General features: G+C 40.2%; 1 protein-coding gene across 3 annotated transcripts in view; it reads right to left on the reverse strand.

The window, feature by feature from the left end:
* LOC146797845 (acylamino-acid-releasing enzyme-like) overlaps positions 1–12,234 on the reverse strand; it is a 342,949-nt gene that overhangs the window by 126,785 nt on the left and 203,930 nt on the right. For 2 of the 3 annotated variants that reach the window (XM_085625040.1, XM_085625042.1), the window contains exons 12-13: positions 7,584–7,681; positions 1,584–1,635 (exon numbers count right to left, since the gene is read on the reverse strand). In XM_085625040.1, coding sequence (XP_085481166.1) covers positions 1,584–1,635; positions 7,584–7,681 — 150 coding nt within the window. The remainder of the gene's footprint in view (positions 1–1,583; positions 1,636–7,583; positions 7,682–12,234) is intronic. The other variant, XM_085625041.1, reaches the window with a different exon arrangement.

A 12,234-nucleotide genomic window follows, 5' to 3' on the forward strand; every position in this document is an offset into this window, starting at 1 on the left:
TAAAGGAAGGTTAGTGCTCAGACACATAAATTCTCTCAATTGTTTCTGGATATATATTTGTCATCAAGTTTTAAAGTATAAGATGTCATTATAACTCAAATCAGCCAATCAGTCTTTAGAAATAAAACTTTCATGAAAAATGTCTTGAATGATTTGTGACGTTTAGGTAAATTTTGATTTCTTGAAATAGCACAAGACTGCTAAAGGACACTATCTAGGTGAAATACAATTGGACAGATCAGTGAGAGAAAGTTTCAGAGTGGTCCGTCAAACAGATGCTGACAAAAATGGGGGCCCAAAACGCAATATCCCCATGCATTTTCCATAGATGTTTTCGAACAGCACTACAGCGAGAACTGCTGAACGCAATTATAAGTGATTTGGTGTAAATCCGTTCAGTAGTTTTAAAGAAATAAAGGAGCAAAAATATTTGTACATCTGGATAGTCCTCCACCAAAATCTTGGGAACTACCCAGAGGTCCCTGCTTCCTATTTTGCATAGTTTATGCAGCACTCTAAACTTGAAAGGGTATTGTCATGACTTATGGTGGGTTCTCCCTTGTGTCTGGAAGAAGCTAAACATGTGTCAGGGGCTGCTTTTATTTATTCCAGCACCAGATAAACCTACGCTCAAAGGCTTTGCTGTAAAAATGGCAAAAGGCTTTGTCATTTTTCAGCTCGGCATGGCTATCACTGTGCTAATCCTATACTTAAAAACTCTGCTGGAAAAACAGACATCTGAGGTGAGCAGAGTGTTTCATGGTGCTCCAGATAAAGAAGCTGTCCTCCACATAAATCTTGGGATCTAAGTAGAGTTCCCTGCTTACTCTTTTTTGTCTCTGTCTCTCTCTCTCTATATATATGAGAAAAATATATATATATATACATATACTGCAGTGTAATGGTACTCTCAGTGTACCTACTGTGATAAAATAACTTTCTAATTTCAAACGTTTTGAGCTAACAAGTAATATTTTTTTTATATTACTGATCATTTTACAGCTCTTTACAAACCCAGAAGAAATTAGGGAAGTTACATTTGCCAGAGCCTCCTAACAAACAAGGAAGCAGACTGCACGCTACCCCTCTGTATTCTTTGCAAAAACGAATTTCAAGAGAGCTAGACTTATGCGTATTAACAACAGTAATTACATTTTGAATAGTGTTAGCAGCGCTATCGAATTAGAAAATTTTCAGAAGTTGCAGTCACAATAATACAATTACACATATTAGAGGTAAAGGAGATGTCAATACATACTGTCTAAGAAAAAGCATATCTAGTACATCTGACTTATTGATTAATAAACCTAAAGATATATATCGATTAAACCTACAGATATCTATCGAATTTTTTTTTTTTCAAGAGAATAAAAAGTGTCCTACTCAAATTGCAGATTGAAATCCTAACCCTGTAATTGTTTCTTAAATTTACTTTCAGTTCATTTTTCTTTATACTTTGGTAGTTCTCTTAACTTTAGAGGAAATTATGTAGGGTGAAAAGAGTCTATGCCATTAGGGCTGTTACATTTCTCTCTTGCTGCAGTTGTCTATACCATGAACTCTCATTGAGACAAACTTCTTACCTGGGGTGATGGATCCAACAGCACCCAAGACTGTGTCCACAACCAAGATCACCTGAAATAAAGGGTAAGTGGATTACACATTGTCTCTGAACATAGAGTGGCTCGAAAAGTGGTAGAAAATAGCTCCCATTGACGGTACATAGCAAGATTACATTATGTCACATCAAGTACATCGCCTATCATTACATTGTCACAGTAAGTATATTATTATTATCTTCACATCATCTATATAACCCTATTAACTATTGTACATTTCTAATATACTTACATATACTTACTTTGTCTTGTAGCAGTGACTATGATACAATCTTCGTACATCAAATGCATGTAGTGTGTGAGAAATTGGGTTGTTGGGTGACTAGTTTGTCAACCCAGGTCAATCAACAACCACAATACCCTGCAAGGTGAACCACAAAAAGTCCCTAAATTAACCTGTGCTTAACCCTGGGTAGCTTGGCACAAAAAGCAGTCAAGCTTAACTTAGAGGCAATGTGTAAAGTATTTATGCATTACTCAAACAGTAAAAAAGTAAAAACACAAAAAAAGAAAAATTCCAAACCAGTTTAGAAAATTAAAGTAAATTTTTATAAATAATTTGACACAAAAATGACAAAAATCCAATCAGTAGAACCGGAGTTATGAATTTTTAAAGTTTTTAGTAAAAATGAACACTCAAAAGATCAAAGATCAAAGCCCCAACCTCAGACAACTCATCGCGCAAAACTGTGTCAAAGTTGAAAATATGGCTGGTGGCGATGTAGCACAGTTTAGATACAAGAAGTGGATTGGGCCCAGTAAGCTCTTACCTTTGGACTTAGAATTTTTTTTAGAAGAATGTTCTGAGAAAGTGAAGTTCAGCGGGGCAAGGCTGCAGGAGGAGCCCGAGAAGGGAGCATCGTCGTTAAATAGCCTTGGATCAAAGCAGCTGTGAAGATTTGTACGTTCAAACTTAGTCCCTTCTGGGGGACCTGGGTTCTCACAAACTAGTGCAAATATACCAATCTCTCGTCACAAATAGTTCAAACACATTGCCCACCCTTAGAGCGGCTTGGGAAGCTGACCTTGACACACTAGATGGGTAGGGGGGAACAGATATAAACAGTCACTTCTGCTTCTGGGTTTCACCCTGGCTAAACAAGACATAGTTAGAGCATGGAAGGCAAAGCCTGCCCCTCCCCCCCATCAATTGCAGCGTGGAAAATAGGGATGGATCACTGTATGGGCCTGGAGGTTGCGGTGTACCGGGCACGGGGATGCCCCCAAAAACATCCCAAAATCTGGCAGAGGTGGGCCGATTACAGGGGTATTGTCTTGGAGCCTGTCTGTTATTCAGTGCCAAGATACTGTTCTGCGTTAACATGTGCTATACAAATACTCATGTTATTTTACTATTTTTCCCATCTCCTTTTCCCACCAGGTCTCTCTTCCCTCTCTTCTTACCCTTTTTAATCGTGTCTCTTCTTCCCCACCTGTATCCCCTCCCTTCCTCTGACCTCAAATCGCTTCATGTAATTACTCCCTTCTAAATATATCTTCAGTTCTTACTCCTCTCCTGCAGGCCGAGATGGCGCCTTAGAAGTAAAATAAAAACACATTTTAATTCTGCTGGCAGTTGGTTTATTTACCTTGTGGTTGGATGCTATGCGCACAGTGTGCCAGCAGCTTCTGCTTCACTCCTCCACCATCGCTCAAAAAATGAGAGCGGTATATATAGACCTTCTCAGACAAACCAGGCGACCAATACCAGGCCGTCACTGACATCTCTGCCGATGAATCTCAAGCATGCCCTATGGCACCTACTGCCATCCCAGCTCTGGCGCCCCTGCGAAGACCAACTGAAACAATTCACTTGTACAGCCAAAACTATCCAGTGCATATTGAAATTGGATTAAAAGGTGCCTAGATTATTCATTTTATTAAACAGTTCTTTATTTTAAAATTATTTCATGGTTCCCCTTGGGGCATGGATTATACAGTAGCCCCATCAGATTACTTTCGATTGCCTGGACATAAGTAGTAGAGAGACCAAATTCTAGATGCAAGACCTGGACAACAATAGCAGCACCTAATGTACAACATTTTCACAAGATCTTAAAGCTTTATGAAATAACAATTTGTGATGGGAATATATTCAAAAGTATAAATTAGAGTAGGAGGAGTTTTGTTTTATAAACTTTCAATAAATAATTAAAATGTATTTTTCCCAAAGACTTATACAGGTTATTTAAAGCACCAGCATGGGCCAAAGCCTTATTTCCTAATTGGCTATAGTGATGTTTATCACTCAAACCACAAGGAAAGGTTCTGCCAAGATATGTAAATGTTTTTACCATCTCAATTAGTGAAAAAACATTTACATTGTTTACAGCCCCTAAACACTATAACCTTTGTTTTACAAACTTTTACCTTCAGGAAATGCTTTACAGCATACTGGTTTAACACCTCTGGATTGCATAGTAGACCGATCAGGGTCAGATAAAAAATAACTATGCTGTCTGCATACAGTAAATGTAATGAGTGAGTTCCTAGTTTCGCAGGGAAATTCTTCTAATTTATAAACTGAATTGGCAAATGATATAGAAACAAAAAAAATCCAGTCCTTGTACTCAGGCAGAAGGTAGTAGAGCAGCAGGAAAATAGGGCAGAATTCCAGCAGTCCTTCAGATTAGCAGTCAAGCAGAGTGGCAGTTTTTCTAAGCAGAACAGCAGTCCTTCTTCCTGGCAGAGTTTTCACAGGTTCAGAAGTGTACTGAAGAGGCAGTGCCTGATGTCCTTCTTTTATACCCTGGTCCCCTCCTTCTGGAAGGTGGGAGAAGCTTCTAGTACAGTGGCTTTTATAATGCATGGAATTTTATGACTCCCCTGCTCTGGCTCCAAGCTTGCTGTAGTGACAATGTGTGGGTGTTAAGCCACCTGTGAGAACGCAGAGCACAGGCTATTCATTCAGCCAGAAGGTAGCCCATTTAGGCACACCTAATCTATCTATTGTGTGACTGTCTGGGAGGAATTCACTAAGTTTGCCAGTTAGACTCAGTCATGTGACCCAGGCCAGGCTACAGGCACAAAAGGACTAACGGCAGAAAAATGCTAACTTTCTAAAAGTGGAATTTTTAAAATTGTAATAAAAAACCTGACCATACCATTAAATAGGATATTTTACTACAATTCCAAAGACACCAAACATAATGTAGCTGCCTGCTCACAACTGGAAATTACAGTTTATTGCCTCACAGTAGTGAAAAACAAATTAAGGAGTTTTTCACTACAAGGACATGTAAAACTTAAAAGTACAGGTCCAACCTTTCAAATAAATAGCACCCAGCCCTATGGGCTGCCTAGGGCCTACCTTGGGGGTGACGTGTAATAAATGAAGAATTTAAGGCTTGGCAAGGAGGTTTTAATGTCATGCCCACATTGCAGTTAGTTTAAAACTGCATTCAGGCTGCAATGGCAGGCCTCGGACCTGTTTCTAAGTGCAACTTCAATGGGTGGCACAATAAGTGCTGCAGGCCCACTGATAGCATTTAAGTTACAGGCCTTAGATATATAGTATACCACTCTACAAGGGACTTACACAAGTAAATTAAAAATGCGATTGGGTATGAGCCAATTTAACCATGTTTTGGGGAGAGAGCACAAGCACTTTAGCACTGGAAAACAGTTGTAAAGTGCACAGAGTCCTAAGGCCAACAAACATAAGTTGAGCAAAATGAAGGAGGTGAGGTCAAATGTTCTGGGGAAGATCACCCTTAGGTTGACAGGTCGAACATGGTGTAGGTGGGGTATAGAGAACTTAAACCACAAATGGCTCACAATGACCAAACTATAAATGATCTTTTTCTTTCAGACCTTACAATTAAGGAAATATACTTTTTGAAGGTGTACATCTGGAGGCAAACACAATCTTATAACATGGATCTGAATTGGGGCGGGGGGACTGGACTGCGAAGGAAGTGGTGATGGGTGACGCTGACACATGGCAAATTAGCATGGGATGAGAATATTGAGGCAGAATGGAACTAAGTAGATGTGCTAGGTGAGATGAAGATTCTAAAGTGATTCATTTGCAATTTGTATTTGACGGAGTCACTTACAGGGCTTGCCATGCCAAAGATGCAGTCTCTTTAGGGGGAGTGATTAAGGTCTGTTAATGAATAGTAATTATGTATGTCTGATTTTAGCACAGGTTCTACATTGCATGTTTTAGCAACGGTACTAAAATCAGTAGCCCTGTAAATAAAAAATACATCTATAAAAGGTTAAGACATTAATTTTAAATGAGGGTGCATCTGCGTACTTTGACTTCAGACACAAGCACAACATCCTATTTGGTATAGGAGGACCAGTGCTCTGTTACATCACACACAGAACAGAAACAATGTTGGAAGGAACAAAGCATCTTTTTATCCCTCAGAACTAGTTTTACTCCAGCATCAGCAGTGTTCACATCTCTCCCTCATAAAATAGATACACTTAGGCAGCAGCGGTGCAAGCTTCCCTCCATCACAGAACAGAGCTTGAGCAGTGGTTGCAAAAATGCACTCACAATGGCCACTTTGTCATCACTGGTGAGAGGCTGCTGTAGTTGTGAAGATTGAAAGGTTACTGACTGTCCTTGCCAGTTGGTCACCATCTTCACAGTCAAAGCTGTCCATGGGGAACAACCTGTGCGCAGGTATACAAAAAGGTAATGGGTGGAATGCTTCAATTAATCTCAGCAACTGGTAATCATTCCGGCAGCATTCCAGTCCATCGTTATTTTGCTCACCACGCCACGTCAGTTTGGACGCAGCCTGTTGACCCTGCTCCAATGGGAATAATCCAGCCTGCACTGTGTGGCCAGGTCCTCCATGAGCCAGAATACAAGCAACTCAGGTCGGTTTCACCCTAGTTAGGGTTCATCAGCCAGGTATAGCTTTGTTGCAGTGACAGTGTGCATAGGACCCATGCCTGGGCACACCTGTCCCACTTAGGGTGACATACTCAAGTATACAAAAAGGTAATAGATGGAATGCTTGAATTAATCTCAGCCACTGGTAATCACTTGGGCTGCATTCCAGTCCATCGTCATTTTGCACACCATGCTACCTCAATTTAGACCAAGCCATATTCAAATCAGTCTTGCCCCTGTTCCATGGAGAACACTTCAACCCGAACTGCTAGGCCAGGTCCTCCTTAACCTAGAACATAGGCCACCCAGGACCAGTTTTGCCCTAGTTAGGGCACATCAGCCAGGTATAGCTTGGTTCCCGTGCGCAAAACATCCGTGGGCATCGGCAGGAGGAGACCGAGGTCGCAGGGACTGCTGCATGATTGCTCCAGCATAATTTATGCAAAGTGCTGCTTTTTTGGAATTGCAACTTCTTTCGCTGTATGTTCTGGGGATGCAGTGCTGTGACTTCGAAAAGGCAGAGACAGGGTTTTTTTGTTCCTTACAAGCCTCCGTCGCTGCATTCACAGAGGCTCACAAGGATGAGTGAAATGAATCCAGCCTAAAGAATATGGATAGGATAGGATAGGATGGGGTAGGATAGGATGGGTTGGGATGGGATAGTTTAGGATAAGGAAATTCCTTATGACCAATCTCTTCTCGATCTACCAAAGGGATACATCCAGGTCACAGCCAGGGTTTGGGCAGGTTGTACTGCAGACATCAGCCAGTGCGCTCACTGCACCTTTGATGTTGGATCCCAACTTCCATCCACGCAGAGCATGAGTGCGCATCTGTCCTCACCCTAAAATTCTGTTATTGGGAGTATCCGAGCTTCATGCACAGTTAATGTGTACAGTAGCAGCGCAAATTGGGGCTTGCTCTGCTAATGCCTGTGATGCTCGTCTGTGGAGAGGCTTGTCTATGTGCATCTAGTATACACATAATACTAATCTAAAAAAGGTCAATAATCCTATAGAGATTTGAAAGTCCTTTCCCTGCAACTATATTAAAAGAGAAAAACATTTATTTTAAGTAAACATATGAAATTGAAATAGGCCTTACAGTACCTGCCTGCTCCTCTGTGGGGTGCTAAACACCACCCTCCTGTTGTCCATCGACCAGCAGTTCAAGGGCAGAGATGCTGTGTAGATGCCTGCAAAACCTGCTAACAGGAAAATGAGCGGCATTAGGCTCACACCTTGTGTTCTGCTTCCCTGTGATGATGAACAGCTTCCACAACTCATAACATTATATCTGGAGCAGATTAGCCCTCTGGCACCAATGAAATGCACTCATTTAATTCCCAAATATGAACTTATAATTTTCGAAAAATGCAATAATTTGTCTTCAAAAATCACTTTTTTGTAAATAAACAACATTTTCCCCAAACATCAGCTTGCTATTTCCTGAAAATACACGTTTTGCTCTGAAATGCCAGTGTTACTGTTTCAGAGGACACAAATATCAGACTGTAAGTTTCATTCAGCAATCACATTTACAAATATCCCACAACCATAGACACTGGCTCACGTGCTCATTAGGCACATGCCGGGAATGCACACAACAAAAGGCCCTATTATGAATTTGAGAAATTTCATGAGAAAATTCCGGGTGGCTGTAATTAGTGATACTGACTGGAATTTCCTTTTGGAATCCGTGCAATTAGCAATTCATGTCCGTGGAATGGGGAATAAACGTGCTGACCCAGTTTTGCCAGACGACATTCTACACGGTATTCCCTGTCCTAGGGAGATTAATGCTAACATTTACCAGCTGCTTTTCAAAATGAAGACCTTATCCCACAGCAGTTTTCCCGGGCAGAATATTTGGTTGTTAAAAATAAAGTCCTGTGTTTCTGCAATCGGTAAATCCGGGTCCAGGAATTCCGGCCCACTTGTGATTAGGCAAAGTAAAATTCCATATGGGAATTCAATTCTGTCCAACTCATAATCGGGCCCGTGGTACGATTTGCTCCAGTGGTGAGATGTGGCCATCAAAAGCCACAGGAGGCAACCAGATGCCATCGATACTTAGTTTCTACAAGAGATGTTCATCATGGAATAAAAGAGCTAATTGATGCCTATTGATGTCCACCTTATGCCAGGAATGCTCAATTCAACCATGGGTGGCCACCAAAGGACAGAGATAACCCACATATGCGAGGAACACCACCTGAAGACAGAAGTGGCCACTAGATGTTAAGGATATACACATTTAGCCAGGCAACCCTTCACTTTAAACCAGGAATCCTAAATGTATGCAATGAATCCTCATCTTCTGCCACAAAAGGCAAACAAATCTCTGGTCTGGAATGACCACCTTAAGTCTAAAAATGTCCTTTTTATGTAATTGATGCCCGCCTTATGCCAAGGAGCGCCAGCTTATGGACTAGAAGTTATTTCCTCCTGATAGCGTGGATCAGGGGCACAATTTAAATAATATGTTTCAACCTTATTCCTCATCAGGGTCAATACAGGGTCAAGCCCCCCCCCCCCCCTTCCTGTGTTTGCTTCTTCAGATAAATTGCCTCAGGTGATAGATAGATAGTTGCGGCCGTATTTTGAGTCAGGAGCTATTTCATTATAACAAGTCAAATTGCATTAACAACTTTAAGTGCAGTCAATGATTTTGAAATAGTTTTAAATGTTTTATTTCTCATTAAGAGATTAGTAAGTATCTTATTCTTTTTATTCAAATTAGTTTAAAAAATGAAGTAAGTCTACAGAAAGCTCATCAAAAAAATGGTCACAACAAATAATCAAATACTGCATTAAACGCTTTCCATCAAGGACCGAAATCCCTTTTCTGAAGAACAGGATCAGAATCTAAAGTTAGTAGAACTCATGAAGAGTTTGGGTTCAAAGGAAAAGAGTGAAATAAGAGAGAGCATAAAGCTTAAAATCCAACTGAAGCAGCAGAACTTTCCATGGAGAGTAGTTCATGAAACTCAGCCAGTCTCAGCGATACGAACAAACAGTTGCAGTAGCAATCTGTCAAATTTGAGCATTAATAGTAGGGCAAGGGATAAACAGCAGCAGCAGTAGCCACAGCCGTTAGTCAAGGACAAGGAAAAGGGTTTTGGAAAGTGTGCAGAAAATCATTCAAATCAACTGGGAACATGCTCTAATATAAAAAGGCAAAAAGTATTGTTTCAATTTGTGTAGTAGGCTTCTCTTCGTATCCAATCAGGCAGCAGCATTCATCTGAGAGAGAGAGTTCAGCTCTTCCTTTCCCGCGAAATAACATGCAGCTTGCAAAGTTTTATCTCAAAGTTTGTTACAGACATCTCACATGTGTAGCTTCTTGATTCATAATCCTCCTTTCCCATTGGCATTGAACATAATTTAATCTTCTAATGTTAAATGTTTAATTGCGTAAACGATGAACTACGCTAAAGAAGAGAAACTTGCAAAATCACTGTTTAGTACTGTATTTCATCAACATGAACAAGTATTACTGTTTTAAAATGTACAACTATTCTATTCAAGCAGTATGTGAAACATGGTGAGAATAGGAAATTTAGTCGTTACAAATAATATGTTGCTTACTAAAATAATGCATTTATTAAACCGGAGCATTCTGCAGTTATGACGAACATTTCTAAGCATGTCACATTAAGGTAAAGTTTCTAAATTGCATTGTGCATATTTCAGCAATATCAAGTTCACTTCTAATTCAAAGAAAACTTGTATTTAAGCATTTCAACAGCCTATACTAATAACTATGACTTGGTTTCTGTGAGGAATTTCTGGTTCAACCTTGGTAGTCTTACTCAAACAGCCAAAAATCACGTAGTATATGTGCAACAATAACTCAAAAAACATACAATTTAGAAAAAGTTAAAATAAGTTAACTAAAAACATGTATTTAGCAAGCAGAGAACATAAAAAAGTATAGAAAAAATGATGAAGGAATTAAATGTCAGAATAGATTAGACATGACTATGTCAGATCTAAAGATTTGTGCTGTTTTCCACATCAGGCCATCACTCGAACCCCACTCTGGAGTACCCCCGGACCTACTCTCCGATCCGAACTCCCACCCGCAGTAGACAAACAAGCCCAGGCTCTAAGCCAGGGTTGGCATGCCCCGTCCTCGAGCAAGACCTAAAAGAAAGTAAGGTGTCCATACTGCATCACATTGAAGATGTCTACCATTAGCATTGCTGGTTTAATTGTTCTATCGCTACTACATTCCACAATTCCCCTTTGTTAAACTTGAACACAACTGCCAGTTAGGCCACATCCAAGCATTGCCAAATTAAGGAGATGTCAGATTTACGGATGCCACCCCAGTCAATGTTGAGAGAGTGTAATACCATCAATATATAATTTTGTTGTGTACCTCTATATTCTGAATGCTCATTGAGCTGGTGTAGAATCTCTCCACCGGTTTTCTCACTATCTGTGTAAAATGCACCTCTCCAAACGTTTTACACATTTCTTCGAATATTCACACTGCCGGGTTTTAGCTGATTTCGAGTCAACTGAGTACTGTTTAAAGATTATGTCCTTAGAACAGTAGAAAATCATTCCTTGAATAAGGTTTTGTCACAAGTAGCCATCTCTTTCCATAAGTGATGTAGTAGCCAATGTCTGCTAAACTGAATGTTAATGCTCATTGGTCAATATCAGCTTTGGACTGAAAGCAAACAGTAATTATTTTATTTATGAAAATGGGACATGGACAGCCAAACATTCATGTTTTGCCGAAAACAGTTTTTAGAAAAGGTGCATTTATAAAGGGGAAGCTGTGTTCATTCCAGTAGACCTACCCAACTGTGTACCCTGTGTTCTTGATGACAGGTACATTGGTAAAAAGTATTCAAACTTGCAGGACTAGTTCTCTTGGTATGAATCTACAATTGTGTGCCAGACAAGGCTCCACATAACTCAGCACAGATCCTCAGCAAAACGTAAGTTTCAGTTGGTCTTCTAGAATTTTTTTCTCACCAAAAAAGCATTGAAGGGGTGGGGAGTAGAAATATCCAGTTGTAAGCGGTATATCTTCTTTTCTTCCATGCAGGCAATGACTCCCTCTGTTTCAGGATAGTCTCCACTTTTCAGCCAAAAGAAAAATGTTCCAAAAGGAATGAAGACTTCACCAGCAGGACTTAGACACCTATAACTTTGGCGCTCAGTTTGAATCTATCACGACTAATACTTGGGGCACTCTTCCGGTTCCAAAATTCCTCACACAGCTGCAGACAGTTCTCTTAAAATGCGTTTATTAATTAAATTGATAAAAATTTATAACTGCAGCAGTCAGGGAAGTCATCTTGCCATCATCTCTTTCAGGAATTTCTTCCTCAAGCAAACCATTTTAAGGTGTAAATCAAGTCAGCCATTGCTGGTGACACTTCAGCGGAGCCGCCCCTTCAGCGAATAACACAAAAATAACCAGGTTTCTTGCTCCCATATTTTACAGTAGTATGAACTAGTTGTATGAACTAGTTCCTTTTCTAGGGATATGCTTTCAGGGAAAAAGGTATTCTACAGTCTACCCCAAAAACAATTATGATAGCTAACAGTCCCTTGAATTCTACCAGTCTCCTTCATGAGCCACCCTAGTTACTGCAACCAAAAAAAACAAAGTCTCTGATCCCCTCAAGACCCCTTCTGACCCATTTCTTGTGGGACTTTGGGCACTTTCCCTTTCCCTAGCTGATAGTGAAAGGGTGCTTCAAGAGCTGTGCACTGGCACATGTAACCTGAAACA

The sequence above is a fragment of the Triturus cristatus genome, chromosome 9 (genome assembly GCF_964204655.1).
Source record: "Triturus cristatus chromosome 9, aTriCri1.1, whole genome shotgun sequence".
Taxonomy (NCBI): Eukaryota; Metazoa; Chordata; class Amphibia; order Caudata; family Salamandridae; genus Triturus; species Triturus cristatus.